This window comes from Vigna umbellata, chromosome 1 (assembly GCF_029865625.1).
Source record: "Vigna umbellata cultivar VRB3 chromosome 1, Vumbellata_1.0, whole genome shotgun sequence".
Lineage (NCBI taxonomy): Eukaryota > Viridiplantae > Streptophyta > Magnoliopsida > Fabales > Fabaceae > Vigna > Vigna umbellata.
Window position 1 is genome coordinate 10,674,913 of NC_142165.1, and position 24,800 is coordinate 10,699,712.

A 24,800-nucleotide genomic window follows, 5' to 3' on the forward strand; every position below is an offset into this window, starting at 1 on the left:
ACATATTTTTTGAAAAAAAATAGAATCTATTATGTTAAAAAAAGAGGAAATTAAACATCTATTATAAAATAAAATTAAACTACCTTAAACATGAACTATATAAGAAATTAAGACAAGAAAAGAAGGTGACTTATATTTTGTAGAAATCTAACTCTTAACACCAAAATAATGGAAAACAGAAAACAAAATTGTCTTATACAAATTTTTACAAGTATACTCTTGAGTAATATTTTTAAATTAAAATAATTATTTATGATAAAAAGTTACCTATAAATAAAAAAAATAATTATAATAATATTATAAAAATTATTTTTATAATTACATATGATTTTTTCAAATTAATAAATAACAAACAAATATTTATAATAATATTACAAAAATTATTTTTATAATTACGTATGATTTTTTCAATTTAATAATCTATAACATTTATAAATGAATTTTTTTAGTATATATCATTATACTCTTTACAACATTTTAAGTAATTATTTTTAAACTAAAATAAATATTTATAATAAAAAATAGTTATGAAATAAATAAAAATTACATATTAAAATTATAAATATTGTCTATATTTATTTTTTATAATTTAATAATATTTTTTAATAATTATTTTATTATAACAATAGTTTTGCACTTGTTTTTAAGAGATAAATTATTTATTTTTTAAATAGAAAAAATTATTTCATTGCTAATTTTATTAAATAAATAAATAAATAATTTATTAAAAGGTAAAATTTGTTCAATTAAAAAAATGACATGAAAAGAAGTCAGCAAATGCTATATCACATTATATTGGATATCATATAAACAGTGAAGGAAGTTATTCTAAAAGACATTTAAACTTAAATTACACATTTAGTGACTCTTTGTTTATTTAAATTTTATTAATTCAATGATAAACTTTCCATACTAAACTCTAAATAAATAAATAAATTGCAACTATGCTTATATTTTTAAACAAATATATATTATTGTAAAATAAATTAATTTATTGCCATTTTAAAATTTTAATTATTCAAGAAAATTAATACATAAAAGCTACTTAAAAATAATAATAAATTTATAAATTATATAATGTCACATATTAAAAATAAATTATACAATTATAATAAAACGGTTCCGTTTTTGTTTATTTGGTTGTTTTCATTTTCTTCTGTTATTAAGAAGTTTTCTTCTATTTAGTTTTGTTCGCGTAATTCTCACATGTAAACTAGTTTATGCATTTTTTTAAGTACCTTCACATGTAAACTAGTTTATGCATTTTTATAAGTTTATGCATTTTTTTTAAGTACCTAAAAAATGCATATGATAAAAGCATCTTTTATTCGGTTAAAAATCTAAATAAAATCCAAACTTTTTCTGATTTAAATTAAATTACTTACAACATCAATTAAAAATTAATTACAAAGATATTTGTATTTTCTGTGATAATTACTTAATTTTATGGAAATTTAAAAAACAAAATATTATTTCTCATTTCAAAGGTTCTCAAACACTGATATCTTAAAAAAAACAAATAGATGTCTAATGATAAAGTAAAGATGGTCAAAGCTATACTCTTAAGGTTTGATAAAAAACATTTGTTTAAATTTCAAATTCATTTAGCCGTTGCCATCAGGCTATTTAATTAATTAATGATGTAATTAAGAATACAAATAGCAGCATCCATGGATTGCATGCAGCACGAGTTACTCTTTTATTATTATTTTGACATTACTAAATGTATATATAATATAATGTCATGCCGAGACCATTTCCATGCTACTTCCACAAAAATGGCTACTCACTCTTCTATCACTCTATACTTCTCTTTTTGCTTAACACTCATCACTTTCACGCTTTCTTCTTTTCATGCTCAAGCTGGATTTCATGCTCCACACCCTTCTTTCAGATACTGTGGTAATTTTCTGAACTAACTTTAAGTTCACATCTTTGTTTCATTCTTCAACATTTAACTTTCATGCATCGTCTTAGTTACCAGGTAGTTGGGATCTTCCATCAACAGATTCCACTCTGTACACTGTAATGGGTTCAGTAACCATTTCTGATTTGTTTATTGTTAACGGAAAACAGCACTACCCTATGAGATCAAATAGACGACCCTTTGAGTCTTGCCTTCAGATTCTATTGTTTTGAAATAACGCAGTGGAATGAAAAAGGTGTTTGTGAGTTTGAAATTCAAAATTAGTTCCTTTTTCAATCAGAAACGGAACATGTTAGTTGAGAAAAAGTGAAATCAATTTTTTTTTTTTCAACAGGAGTATTTGAACAGCATTAAAGTGTTGTTCTGTTAACCTAGCTGTGTGGTTAGGGTTTTTGTTGCTTGTATTGCTGGTTAGCTCCCTCTGTTTTAATTTGAATTTTATGTTATGCAGATACGAATGCAGCCTATGCTGTAAAGGTGAAGGGAGTGGAAATATTACCTGACCCTGTGGAGAGAGGAGTTCCATTCACCTTTAAGATCCCAGCTTACACGCGTGAGTGCTGATGCTTCTCCTGATTTTTCCCCAATTCCTATGATCTTCTGGCTCTGTGTTTTTATGCTATTCTTTCAATGCATTATGTTTAAATGAGTTGCTCAAGCTTAATATGGCTATTCTATTAGAATTAACTCTGAGTGGAGATTGTTCATGTAATTCATGCAGCTGAACCAATTCAAAGCGGGGACTTAATATATGAAATTTCGTATGTTGGAGTGGAAGGTCCACCTGCTATATTTCTCCATGATCTTTGTGAGGAAACACCATGTCCGGTGCCTGCAGGCAACTTTATGCTTGTTCACACCGAATTATTGCCGCCATATACCCCACCGGTTAGTCTCCCCCGTATACACACACTATACACTGTCCAGATTCTCTCTCTGTCTTCAAAATACACTGTTTTCGATATTCATAGGGTTGTCTGTTATGTATTATCGACCACTGCAAATCGGAACTGATACTTTTGCTTTTATGATGTGAATGATGGTAGTAAGTTGTCCTGGTTTGGTTTAGCACAAAAAAAGAAACGAATTCAATCGAACTGAAAAACTAGCACCAAATTGAATTGGAAACAGCTTACCTTATGTTTGGTGCATTGTTCCTCCGTTGGTCCATGGTTTGGTTTACTTCATTAATACTTTTTGAACAACCATGTTTGGTTTAGCACAGAAAACCAAACTAGAAAATGATTATTCGGTGCACTGTTAAAAGTAGTTTTGTTTTGTAACTCTTAATTCAATTTGGTTTTCAAATGTTACATATCAATACAAATCAAGCATGTTCTATGGTTTTTGTTATTATTTGTTAATCTAGTCAAGGCCATTTGAGCTGAATAACTCATGAAGCTTATTGTGGTACTAATTAATCCAAATAACTATAGATAGTGTATGCTAGGTATTCATTGCATACTTGCTATTAAATTTTGCCACTACTTATGCAGGGCACTTATGATGTGAAGCTGACATTTAAGGATCATAAGGAGAAGCTATTGACTTGCATCACCTTTCCCTTCAAAATCGGTGCTACATCTGCTATCTAAATTATCTAGCGCCAAACAGTTCTTAGATGCAATCCAACTCTTGTTATTTTTGTTTAGGATGCAGTTTTCATATGAACTAGTTAAGTATCAGGCTATGAATGATACATAAATAGCCCAGAAAGATGTCACTGACATCTCCTTTGTAGGGGTCTTAAATAAATTTGGACATTTAAAAATCTTTATAGTTTGTTACCAATTTAGGAGGATGATGGTTTTCATTGTTGCCCTTAAATTTAGAGTAAGTATGGTATAAGTGGTACCATTTCATGGTATTCACCCACAAGTTAAGGAGCATTTGGGAATTGCCCACTAAAGAGAGTTTAATACAAAATATTATGAAGAAAATTATTTTTATAAAAGAAAGGAAAATAGTTTTTTTAAGGTAATTTTTTGCATCTTATATTATAAAATAAAAATACTTAATTAATTAAGTTTTAAACCGATAATGGTTTTAAATATTTTTAATTGAATTTTTATTAAATTTGTCATTTATCAATTATTAAAAAAGTTTATATTTTTTAATTGAATTTCTGCTATTTAATGATTTAATTTTCTATGAAATGGATTATATGAATGTAATTTTGCCATATCACCATTATTTATTGTTAGTATAATTTTATAATTTTATACATTAATAGTTACACTTATAAATTTAAAATATTCCATTAAATAACTCACCTTTTGTTAAGAAAAAAAGCTTACACAAAATATCTAATTAAATTAAACCAGCATTATAAATATTAAAGTTTATAAACACAAAAAACAAATAATAAAATTCTAACTTTTCCACTTTTTTGGCAACTGGCCGAGAAATTTGGATAATAAGAACCAATTTTTTTCCAAATTCCAAATTTGATCAGCATTTTTGCAATTATTTTTTATTTTCTACTAGATTGCTTTCACCAAGAGCAATTTGAAAATATATAATCTCTTCCTGACATGTTCTCAAATCTTTAGAGTCATTAGTCCTTTTGTAAAGAGATATCAAAACCATTTCAAAGTGGGTAATTAACATCTACTAAATAAAGTACATCTCAAAATTAAAATCAATCCAATACTGGCTAACAAATTACACTAAACTCCAAATTCTTCTAATTTTTCCAAAAGCCTATATTTTGTTGGCATTTCACCATAATTCTAAAATTGAAGACTCAAACATCTTCCCTTACCTTACCTAATTCAAGTGCGATTTACCCAACAAATCATCATCATGTTCAATTTTCTTATCATGTCAAATCAAATCTAAATTTTAAGATTTAGAATTTAGAGTTTTTACACTTTTTAAATCAATTCTATGTTTGTTACACCATATAGTCCAAGCCTCCAATCCTTCAAATTTTCAAAAAACTTAATTTTTTTTCCGCATTTCACAGTAATTTCCCAAAATCGGAGTCTCAAACAACTTATAAACACCAAAACCTTTAAATTAAAAACGAATAATCTAACTTTCCTAGGATAGCTTAGAATATGATTTATTTTAATCCCTAGAAAGAAGTTTTTATAAGTCCACACCTCATTCTTAAGTATTTATAATTTTTTCACAATGTTATATTTTCGTTCAACTTTAAACCCAACTAAAAACTCAATTCCAATTACTCCAACCAAAAATAAATTCTCAATTATCTAAACTTATGCTATTTGTATCATTTCTAAATCCATGCATCATACAATATACACAATTATTTACTTTATAATTTATAAATCACAAAAAAGTAGTAAAATATTTTTCAACACATAAACCAAAGGAGGGAAGTATTTAGCAATAAAATGAAGAGAGTTTTTCATAACAAATTTGATTCAAAAACATACTTTTATATGTAAAAAATAAATAAATCTTATAAACAATTTTTTTTTGTTCTTTCTGACATTTATAAGTTCATTCAACAATTGATTTTATCAAACAGTTCTAATTGAATAAACTAGTTAAACAATTTTGAATCTCTACTTAAAAAATGTGCTCTTACAAAGTTTGTCAAACATAATGATTAGTCACACAGTCAGTATATATATTTTTTATTTCTTCACTGTTTTTATTGACTAATTCAATCACAAATTTTTAAGTTAATATTTATTTCAAAAAATCGGTAATAAAATACTTTTAATATTTTTTTATACAAAATATATCATTGTTCTAAACTTTAATTCTAATTATATAAAAATATGATTATATAAAAGTAAGTAATCACTGGAGTCTGAGACAATAGACTGTACACACACATGATAAATTGCTACTCAAAACATAAAAAATAGTAAATTCAAATATCAAATTTACACGTCATCAAGTTTCTCACAATAGGGCAAATGTTTCTGGGACCAATTTCCCTCTTTAAACTTCACTCTCTCTAATTTTCTTGCATTTTCTCTGGCTTTCTTCCCTTCCTGTGCCATCTTCGCACGTTTTTTCTCAATGTAAGTGCTTTCCACTTCTTTATCCCGTCGATTTCTTCACGCCCTAGCGTATGCACTCGTAATCCGTGAATTTTTTTAGTACAATTTTCACTGATATTTTCTAAGGTACGGTTTTCGGATTAGGTTATTTGGGCGTGCTTAAATCGAACCCTCCCAGTGTTTCATTGGTTGTGATCGATAATGTTATTGATCGAGATTGTGAAAGTTTGATTAGTTAGTAGAAAGTTGGGGTAGTTTTCTTTTTCTGGTTTCGGGGGTTCTCTAGATATGATTAAACAGATACTCGGTAAAATACCTCGCAAACCCTCAAAATCATCTCACGGCAATTCAAACGGTGAAGGAGGGTTAAATGATGGTTTCTCACTGACCTCATCTTCTAATACCCTCTTGAAATCGAATTCTGTTTCTTCAAAGTCTTCGAGTTCTGGTGCAGTTGGGTCTCGTTCTGGGAATGAGACTATTGCTCAACACTATACCAATCAAGCTAAGAAATCAGCTCCTACAACGGCTTCAATAATGGCTTCTACAGTTTATGAGGCTTTGCCTAGTTTTAGGGATGTCCCTAGCTCGGAGAAGCAGAATCTTTTTATTAGAAAGTTGAACATGTGCTGTGTTGTGTTTGATTTTAATGATCCTGCCAAGCATCTCAAAGAGAAGGACGTTAAACGGCAAACTCTACTTGAGCTTGTTGATTACGTTTCATCTGTGAATTCGAAGTTTAACGAGTTAGCGATGCAGGAGATGACAAAGATGGTAGCAACAAATTTGTTTCGCGCTTTACCTTCTTCCAATCATGATGGGAAGTTGGCAGATATCAGTGAGCCTGATGAGGAAGAACCTGTTTTGGAACCGGCGTGGCCTCATCTGCAGATTGTGTACGAATTTCTCTTTAGATTTGTGGCTTCGCCTGAGACAGATCCTAAGCTCGCGAAAAGATACATTGATCACTCGTTTGTGTTGAGGCTGCTTGACCTTTTTGACTCGGAAGATCAACGAGAGAGGGATTACCTGAAGACTATTCTCCACCGTATTTATGGGAAGTTCATGGTGCATCGACCATTCATTAGAAAAGCTATCAACAATATCTTTTACCGGTTCATATTTGAGACAGAGAAACACAGTGGGATTGCTGAGTTGCTTGAAATATTGGGCAGCATAATAAATGGTTTTGCTTTGCCTTTAAAGGAAGAGCATAAACTGTTCCTCGTCCGGGCACTGATTCCGCTACACAAGCCTAAGTGCGTTTCTCTTTATCATCAACAGCTTTCTTATTGTATTACTCAGTTTGTCGAGAAAGATGTCAAACTAGCTGATACTGTGGTTAGAGGCCTTTTGAAATATTGGCCGATAACTAATAGTGCAAAGGAGGTAATGTTCCTAGGTGAGTTGGAGGAAGTTTTAGAGGCAACACAAGCAGCAGAATTTCAGAGATGTGTGATCCCATTATTTCGTCGGATTGGTAGATGCCTTAATAGCTTACACTTTCAGGTGCTTATGAAATTCCATCGTTCTTTTCTTATATGAATTCTGCATTCATTTTATTAAGCATTTGCCAGCAACACCACAGCTCTTTATCTGTATTCTGATGTTATTCATTTCCATTTTCATTTTGCTTCTCTCAGCTATCTTAAATGCTATCTAATATTTGAATATTACTCAATTTTTACAATGCCATTTCATATTCTCTGTATACGCATGACTCTGTGTGTGGGTCTAAGATAGCAGAACTAAAATAGGACAATGTATGAATTTTGTTTTGATATGCTTTGTATGAATTTACATCAGGAAACTAGCTGTGGTTTTGAAGGATTTTTTAATATACTAGGGTAAGAATATATCAGTTAAAATTTGGTAAGTACGTGGCTGTGTAATGATGTACTACCTTAATTGACATCAGGTTTCGACCATCAGGTTTAAAATGTACAGCAAGCTAGTTGGCCTAAAATATTCAACTCTTAACAACATAATAGAATACAATTTTCTACTGTTGCAATTGAGTTTGGCAAAATAGTGGACTATTTTTTAGAGCATTCACATTGAGATATTCAGAACTTGTATTAAAAAGGGGTTCAAATTCATAAGTTATGAAACGGTAGTTTGTAATGGGTCATATTTGTTCCTTCAGATTATTGTAGTGGACACTTGTTAATAACTTTATATAATGCATTGTAATTGTTAAAATTTGGATAAATTTAACAAATGTAAGAAGTTCTACCAAGAGTACTTAGTATTGATGCTGCAAAGCCCAATTATGTTACATTAACATCGGATTTTTTTTTCCATTTTCATCTTCATATCTTTATCTTTATTTTTTTGGGGTGGGATAGTATTTGACTTGATATCCCTTCTTCTTTTCATGATCATTTGGAAAATAACATTGTTATATGGCTCTACGTATAAATCTCAATTTTTTATATTGATTCATAATTTCATATGAAAGGATCATTCAATTTTTCTTGGAAGTTAAACTTATGTTGCCAACAGCACATTATATATGGTTGCTTTTATATAACGATTTTGTTTGGACAACTTTCTATAATGACTTCCCAAAGAGAAAAATAAGAAGAAAAAATAATTGAGTTTCTTCGTAAGTTAAAATTAGCTTATGCATTAGTTAAAAATTTAGAGAAGATGACTGAGCGAACTTATACAAATATGCTTATGCATAAACTAATTTTAACTTATGGTAAAACTCATTTTTTTTCTTATGTTTCTCTCTTAGAAGTTCTTATGTAAAAATTTGTTCAAACAGATTCTAAAACTTGTTTTTGGTCAACCTATAGGATATTGTTAAATCTCAGAAATTTGATATTTATTTTCATATGAAATAATATTGAATTTTCATATAGTTGAACTTTTGTTGCAACAATATATTAATATGATTGTCTTTTATGTTAGAACTTGCATTTGGGACAGCTGTAGATTGTAGATTTTTGGGTTCTTTATTGAGTTTTACGAATACTTACTATAGTTTTATTATCTGGAATTAGTCTCAAAAGATTAAAACTAAACAATGAAACACAGCTTAAGTGCACCATAAAAGTATGTGTTCAAATTAAAAATTAGCTAGATTTACTAAGTTATGTTTGATGTTTTCTTTATTCTGTTGGCAGGTAGCCGAACGAGCTCTGTTTCTGTGGAACAATGACCATATTCGAAATTTGATCTTACAAAACAGCAAAGTGATACTGCCTATAATATTCCCTGCTTTGGAGAAAAATATACGGGGCCATTGGAACCAAGCAGTTCAGAGTTTGACCCTGAATGTTAGAAAAATATTCTCTGATGCTGATCAGGCACTTTTTGACGAGTGCTTGATGAGATTCCAAGAAGAAGAAATCAAGGACAGGGAGAAGCTAGAAAAGCGGGAATCCATATGGAAAGAACTGGAAGATGTTGCCGCGGCTAATGTTGTAAGTAATGAGGCCATTCTTGTGTCAAGATTTGTGTCCTCTGTTGCTATCACAACCAGTGCAAATCAATTGGCTACTGCCGGTGGTTGAGAGCTATCAGAGATCCAAATTGTTTGATCTGACCTCATGATGAGGAACAAAGGTGACTGGGGCGTTAATGTGGATATCAGTCAGCTCCTTGTTTCTGGGCATTTTGTCTCCACAATTTGTTCTATAATCATGGGTATTATGTACCATAAGGAATGTAGTTTAATAGGCGATGTTTGTTTTAGAAGTCTAGCCATTGAGATTATGCAGTGATACATAAACAATCATTTCCTTTCGCTACCTTTCTGCAATTTAAACATTGGTAATTTCTATTTCTTGCCTTTTGCAGAAAAAGATCCCAACCTTTGTTCACATTTACTGTTCCCTCTGGGAGTAGTTTTTAATTTGCTGGCTGACCTGCCTGTCATATTGGATCTTTTTTTTTTCTTTTTTCTAAAGGTGACATTATACGTTCGAATTTTTGGTGCTTTTCGGTTCCCTGCAATATATGTCGCCTTTCAAGGATTGAGATTTAATGATACATCTCTGTACACCCTTCTTTATCCCATTCGGTGAGTGATTTGCCAAGTATAGAGTTGAACACAGCTCCAAGTTAATGTGTGGTCTTATTTTTATAAAGAGATATCTTTCTTGTACACGTTATTACCTTAAAATATATATTTATGTTGATAGGTTTTGAAAAACAAAAATCATCTGCGAGCTTAGTATAGTGATGGAATATCAAGTTGGTCTGGATAAACTCATCGGGAAGTCTTTCCTTGCAAAGGCAAAAACATGAAAAAGGATACAACATAAGCAATTAGTACCAAATCTTTTAGAAGATAGTGAAGTATCGCAATCAGTCAAATATATTGACAGTGCAATTAGAACTGGACGACTAAAACTACAGAACACATCAATTACTTGAAACATCCAGATAAGACGTGCATGTTACTTTAATCATCACCATATGCTCTAAAACTATAACGTTCTTGATATGGGCCATTGAACCAGAGATCAGCTTCAAACCACTTTGGGTACCGGACCAAGTCTCCAGCCAAAAATTGCATGAAACGCTTGCTTCCTTGAGGCACAACTCTCACTTCCCCTTCTTCAATGTACACCAGTTGGTCTACCTGCCAGTCCCAGGGAAGCTTGCTTTTCCCAGTCTTCCACACTGACCATTTTGATACTCCAAGCTCAGTTAGTCTCTCAGGAGACACTTTTCTTTCCACTTTCACATTGTACAATTCCTCCAAGGATTTCTCTATCTTTATTGCTTTTATGCAATACCTTCCTTTAGAAAAATTCCCTGACCTTCCAAATCCCCTGGAACCATTGTTCACAGGAGAATAGCTGATGACCGATGTTGTCAACAAGCTTGCCATGCCAGGTCAACAATTCACTCTCAGTCTGTTTCACTTTGAAAATAGCACAAACCTGCAAGGACGATTTTAATAAGTTCGTAGACTTCCAATGTTCATGTTATAAGCATTGAATAACTCCACAAGGCACCAAAATTCCCACGAGTAATGTTTGTTAAATTTTAATTGCAAGGGAGGGGGGAGGGAACTGACGATGATATAGCCTTCTGTTGTTGATTCTACAGTAGCAAGTTTAATGATGCAGCTCACTCTCTTTCCATCTTTATGTGGGTTTGTTTGTTTTATTTAGCTGTTATTTTGTGTCCGTTTCCATCATAGATGAGAAGTGAATGGCATATACCATACCCAACACCAACGAATGAAAGGACCAGAAAAATGAACATGAATTCAGAAAATTATCAAATTGCATTCACTCACAGATGGAGACACCATTCATTAAAAGCACATAACAAATCTTCAGATTCCAAAACACAAGAATCAATTAAAATGTAAAAACACCCGCTTTCTAATTAGGGTTTCCTCACAAGGCCCTATTCGATAACACAGGATAAATGATTTTCGTATTTGATAAGCGCCGATGCTGAGTTGACATGAAAAGAAACTAAGAGGAAAAATGCAAAATGAATCAAAAGATGATTAAAGTCTGAGACTTCACCAGTTCAAAACAATTGCAGGATTGAGGATGCAGAATGGAATAACCGTTAAACGATAAACCCTCAATGGGAGCAGCAGAGAGAGGTTTATCCTCAAAGTTGAAGCCTTCAAGTAGAGTGGAGTTTCTACTCTGTTGCCAGCACAAAGTTTGTTTCAAATTTTGGGAATAAGGCCTTTTTCTTACCTACTGATATTTCTGAAAATATGAAAAAAATAAAATAAAGAGGAAAATTAAAATAAAAGGAGATACAAATCATAAGCTTTTCCTCTGAAATAATTATTCCCCCAATTGCCATTCTTTTTATTTTATCTAATTTCTTAAAAACAAAAAAATTAAACACATGGGTATTTAAAATTAATAAACTTGTATTAAAATAATAAGAAATGGTTTTAAATTTTAATTGACAAAAATGTATTTTACACAATATTTTAAATGTATATTATTCTTTTCTTTCTTAAGTATTGTTCTTTCTAATTGTTTTTTAAATAATAATTTTTTCGTCTTTTAAAGCTATTTTTTCGACAAAATACCTATATATAAATAACATAAAATTATTTAATTTAAAATCACTTAAATTAAAACCAAAAATAAGTTTGAATGGAATACTGTATAACTTGGTAGTTAAAAACTTGAGATCGAAAATAAAGATTTAGTACGTTAAGTTCTCTAAGAAAAACCAATCATTAACAAAACTAATAGATACTTATTATTAATAATGCTATTATTAGCATTTGAAGAAAAACACAAATATAGTTCAGAAATTAAGAATATTTTTAGCTTAACTTATACCAATATCATATTCTTTTGGATTTAGATACAAATTTAACTAGCTCAATTGTATTCAATTTGCTTTATATTTAAATTTAGACGCAGTCTCCAATAAATGAGTAGAGATAATTTATACTTTCTGTATGAAATAAAAATTAAATAAAAGCAACTAACATTTTTAATCAATATAAAAATAGTTTTTCAATATTTAATTCAGCAAAAACAAAAATATTTATTAGAGACTAATCAGAAATATCTAAATAGAATTGCATTTATGCAAATTCTTTTCATATATTTTCCTACACACGAGAACTTAAAGCTTATAAATTTTTTTTATTTTGTCCTAAAACTATTGTTCCAAATTTATTTCTAAATTTTTCAACAATTTTAAACCTCCTATACAAAAATTATTTTATTATATTAAAAATAATTATCTTAAAATCTACCCAAACTTTCGAATTCCACACAAAAGGTCTACTTATTATTCACTATTTTACTTTTACTTCTTTATTTCTTTATTAGTGCATTTCTCAGAGCTTGGATATATAACCATGTCACTCTCTGTCTATATCCCCCAAATTTTCACACTAAATAGTGACTTTAATTCCTTAAAAATATAGGCTTGTAAATTTTAAAAAAATATTAAATAAGTTATTAAAATACGGAAAAGTCTCTTAATTTAATTCTTTATTATGATTTTATTAATATTCATTAACACTTTCCGTTTTTGTTCAATTCAGGAATAAATTGATAGCACTTATTTTTAAGTTAAAAAAGAAATAGAGGAAGGAAAAAGGACAGACGGTTTTGGTGGTTGAAGTTGAACGTGTGCAATTGTGGTGCGCAAATTCGTCGTCTTTTTCATTGATCATAATCATAATCATAACCGATGAACCAAACACAGAAGAAGAGGGAAAAGCTAGTTACTTTACTCCTGTAACTCTCTTGTTTATCTTAATTTTTTTAGCTTCTCTTGTTATGTCATTGCTTAGGCTTCAACCCATTTATGGAATATCTCAGCTCTCAGTGGGAACTCCATTCCCACAGAAGAAAAGACCCCTCCTTTTGAGACCACAAGCTCTTCCCTCCAGAACCCAGGTACCAAATCTTCAGTCTCTCATGCCACGTTCTGCTTTCTTTGTAACAAGCCCAAATAACACTTATAGTGTAAAGTTTTTACGTTGTCTTCTGTTACGGATTGAATATGGTAAGATTGTTAGCTTTTAACAATCATATGTAGACTGGTTTTTAATTCGTTGATCATGTAAAAATATTATGCTATCTTTTACCTTTTTAGAGGATTATGGAGGGTGTTTCAGTGGGTGGAGAAGTTGGTGGTGCTGGTGGAGTATACTCTTATGAAGCCTTGAAAAGATTAGACAAGCTATGGTCAACCATATGCTCCTCTCAAGAAGGTTCATGTCATTCCATGATTCTTATACCCTTTAGGAAATGAGAGAACTTTATATGATCTTCTAATGTATATTCATTGCAGTTGATCAAAAGCCTCAGCAAATTGTCTCTACCATCCCAGGCTTGTTTGGCTCATCTGGTCTTGCTGACAGAGCAGAAGGTTCATATGATGTGTTGGTGTGTGGTGGCACTCTAGGAATCTTCGTTGCCACTGCCTTGTGTAGTAGGGGTCTTCGAGTTGCGATTGTGGAAAGGAATGTACTGAAGGGGGTAATTTCAGCTTCTTGATTGAGTTATCAACATTCAATCCTACAATGAAAAGGGTCAGAGAATTCTTTGAAGGGTTAATTAATTGAGTTGTCTGTGTTGTTTTTATGACTAGAGAGAGCAAGAATGGAATATATCAAGAAAGGAGCTTTTGGAACTTGTAGAAGTTGGAGTCCTGGAAGAAGATGACATTGAAAGAGCCACGGCAGTGAAATTCAATCCTGTAATTCCTGAACTTCTTCAGTTTAGTTGCCAATCTGTTTGTAGAAAGGGTCATCTTGATTAGGTTTGAACACACATCGCATACCTGAACACAGCAAAAGATTGATAATAGGGTCTTGTTAGTTACAAATTAAATGAAAAAAAATCATAGAGCAGTGCAAGATGAAATGATCTAACAACTAAGGAATATTGGAACAGTTTCTTTCTCCAATCGACAAAAAGATATCTCACAAATGGCACAAGTCTTAAATGCTGCCTTCAACCCAAGTCTTATTTTGTAACCTCCGCAGGATTTATGCTTCCTACACTCCCCTTTATTTTATTTTTAATTTACTTATTACTAACTCCTCTATGGCAACTTCGTAAACTATGCAGAATAGATGTGGATTTGAAAGGAAAGGGGATATCTGGGTCAGCGACATACTTAATCTCGGTGTTTCGTCAGTCTTCTTACCATAATAACTGCTTTCTTGTATTTTAATTATGAATATATAAGTTAATCTTTGTTCTTATCTAGTTAATATTTTTCTTTTCTGTTCTGTCTGGCTTGGCAATGAGCAGTTGCAGTTGCTTAATTTAGTGTATGCTTAGATTATTTAATTATTAGAGAAAATTTACTTATTTCTCCAAAGTCTTTTTAACTAACACTTTGTTTATAACATTTTTTTATACAAAAAGTAAGCTAATTCGACCACATATATAATTGGTGTATATGTATTTCCCTATTTTTCATATTCCTTTCAAGAGAGAACAGAAAATTTGTTGTAGCTGACTGGATGTAGAATTATTGAGAAATGTGCAAGTGGATTGTACATCCAGTTTCAGAATTCTTCATCCAGTCTTAAACTATTTTGCATAAAAAATGCGATTAGACAACTATGTTTTAAGACAATATGTTACGTACTCACCTGAGTACGTAAACTAACCAAATACACTCTTTCACACTCTTTCACACGTAACAGACTAATAACGAATGATATTGGATGAATGAATCTTTTTTATTGATGGTAATATCTGAATAATAAACAAGGATAAACAATAATTAGGAGCATAACCTCCCTTACAAAATAATAATGTCTGTCACGAAACTCAGTAATCAAAAGTATTTCTTTAACCCTAGACTCTAACTTTATTTATATTAATTATTTCCCGCCCATCTCTTATTAAATATTTTCTAGAATATATCTGCATTTAATATAAATATCCTTATATTTAATATTTTAATATTTAATATAAATATCCCTATATTTAATATAAATATAGGGATATTATCCTAGCATATATCCTTAATTATAAATATCTTATATTGAATATTTTCCTAAATATATATTTATTTACTCTAATTAACTTACACTATATTTATTTACTCTAATTAACTTATACTAAATATTCTCTCTGCTCATATACTTTCCGACCCTTATTATTATCCCTACCTTAACACAATAACAAGTCATATATGGTTCAAATCATGAAAGACAATGTACTGGGAGTGAAGGTCCGCAAATTATGGAGTTGGCAATTAAGTAGAGTTGCTAAATATTTGTTAGGAAGTTCCACATCATTTACCTCAATTCCTGTTGTGTGATTTATATATTTGTAGGACAGCTTCACTTAATACCAATTGATTTTAAGCTAAAATCTGACCCGGTATGAGAGCCTATAACTTATCTTGATAGTTGTGTATTCTAGTAGGTAATTGGATATCTGTCTGGCTTAACTCTCATAAACATGCATTTTGTTATTTTCCTATAGGCATAGAGCACAGGGTTTACAATGAAGTCCTTAGACCGTAAAATTTAGTATTCCGTTGAAGAGCTAGACTTTTCCTTAAACATTCATCTTTGCTATTTGCCACTGCAGACCAGAAAAGCTTATAGAGATTGTAAAGACACGGTTTCTCTCCCTCGGTGGAGTCATTTTTGAGCAGTGCAGCGTCTCCTGCATTAATGTATATGAGGATGCTGCAGTGAGTTCACCATAACTTTTAAAACTAGTTATTCTATCGCAATCATGACGTGTTATTTTATGAAATTCTATTACTGATGAATTATCATAGTTAAACCAAACACCATTCTAGGCTGTGTAGCCTGGTCAGATGTCTCATTTTGTTGAAGTTCTGTATACGTTTTTGCATTTAAAAACACCACTTAACTGTAGATAAACATCAAAGGGTTACAAAAAGAAAGTCCTACACTGTATCAGAAAAAAATTGCATAGCAGATTGAGGATGGACATTGAAGCATGGAAACAGAAAATACATGAACCTAGCATTGCAATGGAAATTTTAAATTACCATTTAATTTATGTGACTGATGCATGATAATTTTTATTATATACGGAGATAGTGAATCATGAACCACATTTTGTTTTTCTTTTCAGGTTCTAAAACTTTCTGGGGACAGGATATTGTCATCTCGTCTCATAATTGATGCCATGGGCAACTTCTCCCCTGTTGTAAAACAGGTCAGGAATTTACTTTTACTCACCGTTGCATCCTAACAGATATTTTATGATTTTCATAGTATTATCACAAGGATGTTTGCACATGTTTCATGGAATACAGGCACTGATTGTCCTTTATAAGTTCTCCTTTGGGTCGTCTGTTGTAGTTCTATCATCCATATGCATGACACATTAACTGTCATTTATATGCATCCAAATGCAAGTGATGCAATATTTGTTAAATAAATAGCCACCCAAGTTCAATTATGGTCCCTTTCATCCAGTATTATTGTAAAAATCAACACTAACAAGAACGAGACTGAAAACTTCCATGAAAATATAAAAACTTCTGTTGATTAAAGTTCTACACATGCTATTTAATGAATGATAAATAAGCACATACTGAGTATTAAAATTAAAACCTTTTCCTGAAGTTTCTTCTGATTGCCATGTTCAATGATTTCACAGATAAGAGGTGGGCAAAAGCCTGATGGTGTTTGCCTTGTTGTTGGAACATGTGCACGTGGCTTTAAGACAAACTCCACTAGTGATGTCATATTTAGCAGTTCATCAATAAAGAAAGTTGGAGACTCAAAAGCACAATTGTTTTGGGAGGTACCTTTTACTATATCAATAGAAACATAGTATCCTTATGCTATTTTTAAGAACTTTCGCTGAAATCTTCACAGGCATTTCCTGCAGGCTCGGGTCCTTTGGACCGTACAACTTATATGTTCACTTATGTGGAGCCTCAACCTGAATCCCCAAAATTAGAAGAATTATTAGATGAATACTGGGATTTGATGCCAGAATACCAGGCTAGTTTCATTTTCTTCATCTTCTTTGATGTGTCTTGATCTTTATTTTGTCCATTTTGAAGGACATTGTACCCTTATGTTACATTTGGCAATTAGTTATTTTAGCAGTCATATTAAAATATTTAATGCCTTTGTATTTATCTGTCTTGCTTGTAAGATTATTTAAAGCTTTCGACTTTAGAAAAAAAAAAAGCAGTAGGCGTGAACTCATGATGAATTTAGTCATAATTTGCTGTTTGTTTTGCCTAACTAGGGGCTTCATGAACATTCTATTGAAGTTCTTTCTGTAAAATTTCAAAGTGTGAACAATCTGAGTGCAAAATTAGAATATCAAAAGATCAGTTTTGTTCCTTTCTTCTATATCTTATATGCTCCGCTCTGTTTTTCTAGTAGTTACTGATCAAATCCAGTTTTGCCTTTCTTTCTCTACGTTTTAAAGAGCTTCTGTGCAATGAGTTCTGCAATGGCTATTCTAATCCATAAAGGTTTACACTATTCAAATATTATATTTTTTAAAGTCATATAAGGTGCCAAAAATTTTACAATTCTTCTGATTCATTTATTTATGCAAGTGTTCTGCTTTTCTCAGCTTGATACTGACGTCAATTTGCAATTTTTTCATTATAGGGTGTTTCACTTGACAATTTAGAGATACTGCGAGTTATTTATGGAATCTTTCCCACGTATCGCGAGAGGTAATGTATTGCATATGAGAAAATTATCTAAAATCCTGACGTGCTCTTTGTATTTCAATTCCCTAAGTTTTTTTTGAACTCATTTTGAATCTGCTTACTTGTATCTCAACTTATAATTTCTTTTAACATTACACCGTACAATGTTTGATGATGATATGGAGCACTTAGCAGTCCGCTACCAGCTTCTTTTAATAGAGTTTTACAGGTAAATTACGTTTTACACTTCTGAAGCCTCTCTAAAATAATAAAATTAAGTCATCTGATCTATATCAACTAATATTAAATCATTGAAGCTTCACTCTCTGTAGTTTGGTGATGCCAGTGGCATACAGTCACCTGTTTCATTTGGTGGATTTGGAAGTTTGACCAGACACCTTGGGAGACTGTCAGCTGGTATGTCTTTCAGTGAATTTTTTAAACTTGTGATGTACATTTTGGTACTAGTTGAAGCAGATCTATTGCTATGTTGTAGGACAGGAGTTACCTTTTTTTTTTTTCAATCTGAGACATTAAACTCTGAATGTACAACGATAAGTTGCACGAATTAAATCATGGAGTCAATTCTTTTTTACCCACTTCCAGATTGTTCTGGAATTTATTTTCCAGAAACATGAAATGAAGAACATATACAACGATATCATTTGACTAAAATTTGACCTCAAAACGGAGGATGTAGTGAGTCTATCATCACAATTCCCACCTCTCATGAGTCATGGTTCACTACCCAAATGGCACTGCTGGTGATTTGTATACCCATACCTAATTGTTATAAGTATAAATGTGTGGAGTGAATATTAATCAATCGTCAGTCCAAGTTTGTAAATGCTATAAATAGAACATGCAATGGTGCTTAAAGTATCTGTATAGAAAAAGTATTCATGTGTATAGATGCATTTGGTTGGTTTTTTTTAACAAAGTAGCTCAAACAAGTAACAGCTAACTACAAAAAAAAAAAAAAAGATGTACTATTGAGATAACTGATTCTTTCTTTTCTCCACTTTATTGTAATGAAGGAATACATGAAGCAATCGATGGTGATTATCTTGACTCATACAACTTGTCCTTGCTGAACCCTTACATGGTACTCTCCAACTTTTCTCAAAGGTTTGAGTCTTTCAGAGTATGTGGTATGAAACTAAATACCTGACCAAGATTATGTATCATGCAGCCCAACTTGAGTGCTTCATGGCTGTTCCAAAGAGCAATGTCAGCAAAGAAACAGTCCAATGTTCCTGCAGATTTTATTAATGAACTTCTTTATTCCAACTTTAGTTGTATGCAGGTGGTATATTTCTCTCATGACTGACATTATTTTGATGTGTTTTCTTACCGTGGCTTCTTGCATATCCTTCACTTTTGCAGAGGCTAGGTGATCCTGTGCTACGACCGTTTCTACAGGTATACTTTGGTCCCAATCTGAATATCTGGATATGTTTTTTTTGTGTGTCTTCTGTAAGATGTTTGTTCTCAAAAGACTCAATTAATTGAGATGAGAACCCATATCACTTGGAATGATGACTTTCCTAAGATATCATCTCTTATATTTACAGGATGTTGTACAGTTTGGGCCACTTTCCAAAACATTAGGCCTGGTTATGTTAACAAATCCTCAAATACTCCCATCCATATTCAAGCAGGTACTTCATGATGCAAGGAAATTTCACATAGTCTTGAAGTGCAACTTTTATATATGTTCTTCTCTTTTAGTATCTCATATTATATATGTAATTAGTCACACATATAGGAACCTAGTTGGAGTTTGATAAAAATATGTAGCATAAATAATTAGTGAGGAAAAGTCTTAAACATAAGGGGTTAAGAATTTTATGTTGTTCCAGGTTGGTGTTCCTGTACTTGTTGATTGGTCGAGACATTTTGTGGGGCTTGGATACTACACCTTTCTATCGACCTTTGCTGATCCTATTGTGAGGTAAAAATCTTTAAAAGGTCCTTTTAAACCACTTTTTAGCTTCCTTATTTATTCAACAAGCATATAGATCCTATTGACACACCTTGTATTCTATGCTCATGTTCAATGAATCGCAAGGCCACTGGTACATACCTTGCCATCCAAGATGAGTTTCCAGTTGAAGCGGCATCTAGAGGCTTGGAAATATGGAGCTGGTCTAGATTATAAGTTATAGGAATTATTTTTTAAGTCTGATTCATACCAACTGGAAACTTATTTTTTAATGTTGTTTAGAAGAAGATGAGGTGACATATGGTAATACAATCGTCTATTCATTTCACGCTCATTTGTTGTTCAATCTCAAGAACAAATTTGGTGGAATGACATTAATGTAACGGAAAAGATTACATTGAATCTCTTTAAAAAAATAAATATAAAGGTAAAAAATACTATTAAGTCATAATTTAATTTAAAGTTAAATATGTTTTTTTTTGTTTTCAAATTAACATCCTTTTGACATACGACATGTGAAATGTTTTGTATGTGAAGTGATTTATAATATAATTTTCATGTGTTGTTTATTGGGAAATAAACTTTCATCAAATATTTGGAAGAAATAAATATATCATTTAGTTTTTAAGACGAAACAATTTTAAAAAATAGTTTAAAAATAAAATAAAAAAACGTTTAATCTTTAATTTATATTATTGACCGGGTGTTCCAAAACCAAGCATGCAAATCAAATCACCAATATAGGGCATACTCTATCTGATGAATTATGGTTTTCAGAACCTTAGCAGTATGTCTGGTCTGCTGAAATATCAGGATTGTTCACTTAACCAAAATTATATTCTTCCATTTACTACCGTCTTAATGATTGATACACAATAATACCTTTTATTATTTTTATTCTCCGGTTCAAAATTTACAGACACAACAACAGCCAGAGGCATACTCTATCCAACTAATCCATCTTTGGATGCCCATGCCACATATTTCCACAGCAACTAAAGTCATGTAAATCTCAATCTGATGTATTTCTACCCCAAATTTTAGATAGCTCCTTTACGATAGTCTTCTGTTTAACATCTTCCCCTTCCTTATGCCACTTTTTTGACACATTCTCAGCCTGCAAATCCAAGTTTTGAGTTAGGCTTGTGAATTGAAATGTTCTCAGAAGACTGAAGAAATACAATTTTAAACTTGCCCATATTTTGAAGGGAGCAAATTGTTCTTTGATACTCTCAAGTTGTGGCTCCACGTACTCTTTTCCCTTAGTTTTGATGTCACTGATCTGTAATGTAACAACAACAAAAATTCTGATAAAAACGATTTTTTATGGTCATAAATGTCTTTCAACATGATGAATAATTTAAGAAGAACGATGAATGAAAATGGATCAAGGTAGACATTCTAGTGGATTACTTAACTAATTTAAAAAAAAAAAATACATATATTAAACTCTAGGATCAACATATTAAATTATGTTGGTATTTTGTATGAAAAATATATTTTAAATCTATATAATAGATCATATACGTATCTGACCAATATCCTAAAATTTGAAACTTAAAAAACTCCTAAAAATTAACTTGTTCATGTTCAAATGACAGATAGTTAGGCATATAGTTTCAACAAACCAAGTCACTTACATTATGCAGCTCTAACTTGGAGGCCACCGTACCAAACACCAATGCAGCACCACCAAATACAAATGCAGTGGCAACAGCAAAAGCCTTTCCAACTAAAAAAATGGTAATTGAAAAATTGCATTAGAAAACATATGCATCATTCCCAAAGAATTTGCCCGAAAACTTTTTTCCTTAACAGCATTATTGATATAAACACAACAAAATCTGGATGAAGTCACAACAAACCAATCACTAACGAAGTAAATAACCACCTGAACATTAATTTAGTACAGGTCCTAAACATATGAGTTCCTTATAAATTACAAACAACTCTCTTCAATTTTAAACAATTTATGTATGCGGACCAACATTAAAGTAATATTTATATTTTTAAGTAACTCTTATGAAATATGCTCTATGTACCACAACTTTACTCCCTCAAATTATTAATATACTCTTTGGACCCAATAAAATTACCTAAACTCCTCTGACACCTTCCTCTTTATACTACTGCATCAACCCAAACAGATTGGACCAAGTTGCTTAGTAGAAAACACTTGATGCTTGTTTTTACCTTCAACCATTAGCAGTTGTAGATTCCACTATAAACCCCACAGAGACATTAAGTGATTATGTGAAAGATGAGGGCAACAAGCTCAATATATATAATCCAGTCAAGTAGATATCAAGTCCACAATGTACATATTCATAGGTGAGAAAAACAATTTATTTCCCTGATTTGCATAAACAAACCAGGTATCTACAAATATTGAGAATTGCTTAAAACACTCAGTTTATAATACAGGGCAAAACAAAGCAATGAAAGATCAAAGATATACAGTACAGCAGGAATTTAATGAAATGTACCATGTGCAAGCCCTTCACCAGCAGCTTTCAACTTCTCCGGGTTAACATGAGTGGCAAACCTATCTTGACGCAATTCATTAGCTGTTGAGGCCGAAACTGTGTTTGCTGCTTCGGGCAGTTGCCACCTGTGCAACCAAACCGTCGTGCATAAGCAATTCAACAATATCACTCATTTTAAACATTAAAAAGAGAAGAGGAAGAATCACAACCAGCTTCTTTGCCTATTAAAACCCTAGTTCTAAAATTGAAAAGTGCAAATAGGGTATACTATCGGTATAAAACAATTTTACATTGTTATTCAATCACAAAATGCAATAAATTTGTTAAATTTTACAATAATTATCTTAAAAGTCATTCTTGTGACGATTCTTAAATACTTAGAAAGTATAGAACTTTTATACGGATAACACACAAAAATGAAGCTCAATTTAAAAGTAAAGGATGAAATTCAAATGGGAAACCGTTATGCATATGATATTTGATTGACGATGTAAAAGTATCTGGGAAATTGTAAGAGAGAGTGATGATTATTAAATACTAAGGAAGTATAGAATTTTTTATACTGATAATACACAAAACTCAAGCTCAATTTAAAACTAAAGGATACAATTCAAATGGGAAACCATTGTGCATATGATATTTGATTGATATGCTAAAAGTAATTGGGAAATTGAAACAGAGATAGACGAAGAAACCTTTTGGGGCCAAAAGTGACTTGGGGCAGGGAAAGGTAAGCACGTAGAGGATTGAGAGCGTCGGGGGATACGGAAGAATGGATTTTTGGATCGGAAGGAAGGACCCATTTGGAGGCAGAGAAGGAAGAAGTGGTAACTTCATCATTTCTGAACACTCTGGAAGGAAGATGATGTCTTAGAACCTCGGGAAGAACATCCGAATGATCATGTTCTTCGTGGAAGTTTAGGTTGTTGTTGTTGTTGCTATTGGACTTAGGAATAGGGTTTTTTTGGGCTAATTTTCCTACGGCTTGTTTGGATTCCTGGAAAAAATACGATGCTTCTTTCCCAGCTAACCTTCCCGCGAGAAAACTCATCTTTCAGTTTTACTCTGTTTCTCTCTTTCACTCTCTTCCACCATATTTATATGGCTCCCAAGCTATGTATGTCGTTGAAAATAATTAAAAATTAACAATTTTTAAATGGTTGTTTGAAAGAAAATTTGAAGAACTTTTAATACTTTAACAAAATAAAAAAAATTAACATGTAATTGGTCAAAATTTCAGCAAAAGTGATTAACCAGAAACTAGTCACTTACAATCGCAAAATATATTTATAAAGAACTATCACAGAAAAACATTGACAATGCATCATGTCTAAATTCTATTATATCAATGTTTTAAAATCTCCCCCTGGTAAAATGTTTGATAAAGTTATCGTATAAATGATAAAGAAAGTATAGAGTATAATGGTTTATGTAATTCAGGAAGACGATCTGCAGAAGGGATATCATGTAAATTGGTTTGTAGTAGAACATGGCAATTACTTTGTAGAATAAAAAATGAGTTTAGTTTAGTTTAGTTTATGAGTAGAAAGTGTTCTTTGGTAAAGAAACTGAACTGTGAAAAGCTTAGATTATAAAGAAAAATGTTGACTAGACTCAAAATGATTATCAAATTACTTGGGAAACAAGAACTATGCAACATCTCTTATGCTTGCACAACAAGTTTTTGGTTTGTATTCAACATCTTCGTAGATTTCTCTGCTATTGTTTATTGCAGTGCAAAAAATAATGCTATTCTTGTGATTGTTTTGGGTTGGGCTACCTTTAGGGTAAGGTGGTTAGAAGGCAATTTCTTTCTGCACCTCCTTAAATTTCTCCCCGCACATATGAATAAAGTTTTGTTTTTTGATATCTCCTTTAAACCATATTCCGAAAATCTTATTTTATAAATTCCGTTATAGATAATTTCCAAAATATATAATTAAAATTCCCTTTTATAGAGGATAAAATAGATTTTGAAACATATGGAGTGTACACATAAATTATGGAGGTACAGGAAGAAAATATGTGATAATCAAATCAAATGAATAGACTGAAAAATCAGTGATTCTATGAGATAGTCAATTTATTATGTATTTTAGTCTTGAACGGAGAAAAATGAAAAAAAGACATATTCGTGTAGTTCTTGTTTTTCTGTTGAACTTTATCTTCTACATTTAAATATTTAACATACATATAATATTTCTTTGGTAAGATTTCGCGTTTTATATTTCAAATCTTCTTTTAATTTTTTCATATCACACAATTTTTATGAGTTAATAAATTAATAAAAATAATTTTTTAAGAATAGGTATGCAAAAAGTGAAAATGATATATGCACACGAGACAAATGAAATACT

General features: G+C 31.4%; 5 protein-coding genes across 5 annotated transcripts; 3 read left to right on the forward strand and 2 right to left on the reverse strand.

The window, feature by feature from the left end:
* Positions 1-1,743: 1,743 nt before the first annotated feature.
* Positions 1,744-3,718, forward strand: LOC124840899 (uncharacterized). The gene is made up of 4 exons (XM_047317039.2): positions 1,744-1,902; positions 2,379-2,480; positions 2,649-2,815; positions 3,424-3,718. The coding sequence occupies exons 1-4, from the start codon at positions 1,779-1,781 to the stop codon at positions 3,520-3,522; spliced, it is 492 nt and encodes a 163-aa protein (XP_047172995.2). The 5' UTR covers positions 1,744-1,778; the 3' UTR covers positions 3,523-3,718.
* Positions 3,719-5,839: 2,121 nt separating this feature from the next.
* LOC124840894 (Protein phosphatase 2A regulatory B subunit family protein) lies at positions 5,840-9,708 on the forward strand. The gene is made up of 2 exons (XM_047317032.2): positions 5,840-7,419; positions 9,045-9,708. The coding sequence occupies exons 1-2, from the start codon at positions 6,199-6,201 to the stop codon at positions 9,432-9,434; spliced, it is 1,611 nt and encodes a 536-aa protein (XP_047172988.1). The 5' UTR covers positions 5,840-6,198; the 3' UTR covers positions 9,435-9,708.
* Positions 9,709-10,117: 409 nt separating this feature from the next.
* LOC124840895 (uncharacterized) lies at positions 10,118-11,570 on the reverse strand. The gene is made up of 2 exons (XM_047317034.2): positions 11,412-11,570; positions 10,118-10,811 (listed from the first exon to the last, which is right to left on the reverse strand). Exon 2 carries the CDS (start codon positions 10,757-10,759, stop codon positions 10,328-10,330), a length of 432 nt encoding a protein of 143 aa, XP_047172990.1. The 5' UTR covers positions 10,760-10,811; positions 11,412-11,570; the 3' UTR covers positions 10,118-10,327.
* Positions 11,571-12,997: 1,427 nt separating this feature from the next.
* Positions 12,998-20,291, forward strand: LOC124840901 (Lycopene beta/epsilon cyclase protein). Its single transcript, XM_047317041.2, has 18 exons — positions 12,998-13,277; positions 13,477-13,594; positions 13,675-13,862; positions 13,975-14,082; positions 14,457-14,521; positions 15,942-16,047; positions 16,461-16,544; positions 16,992-17,138; positions 17,213-17,341; positions 17,969-18,036; positions 18,208-18,241; positions 18,345-18,429; positions 19,050-19,117; positions 19,205-19,318; positions 19,399-19,434; positions 19,587-19,673; positions 19,875-19,966; positions 20,084-20,291. Exons 1-18 carry the CDS (start codon positions 13,158-13,160, stop codon positions 20,178-20,180), a joined length of 1,746 nt encoding a protein of 581 aa, XP_047172997.1. The 5' UTR covers positions 12,998-13,157; the 3' UTR covers positions 20,181-20,291.
* Positions 20,292-20,772: 481 nt separating this feature from the next.
* On the reverse strand, positions 20,773-23,535 carry LOC124840903 (coiled-coil protein). Its single transcript, XM_047317042.2, has 5 exons — positions 23,139-23,535; positions 22,444-22,568; positions 21,598-21,689; positions 21,153-21,239; positions 20,773-21,074 (listed from the first exon to the last, which is right to left on the reverse strand). The coding sequence occupies exons 1-5, from the start codon at positions 23,492-23,494 to the stop codon at positions 20,970-20,972; spliced, it is 765 nt and encodes a 254-aa protein (XP_047172998.1). The 5' UTR covers positions 23,495-23,535; the 3' UTR covers positions 20,773-20,969.
* Between the last annotated feature and the right edge of the window lie 1,265 nt (positions 23,536-24,800).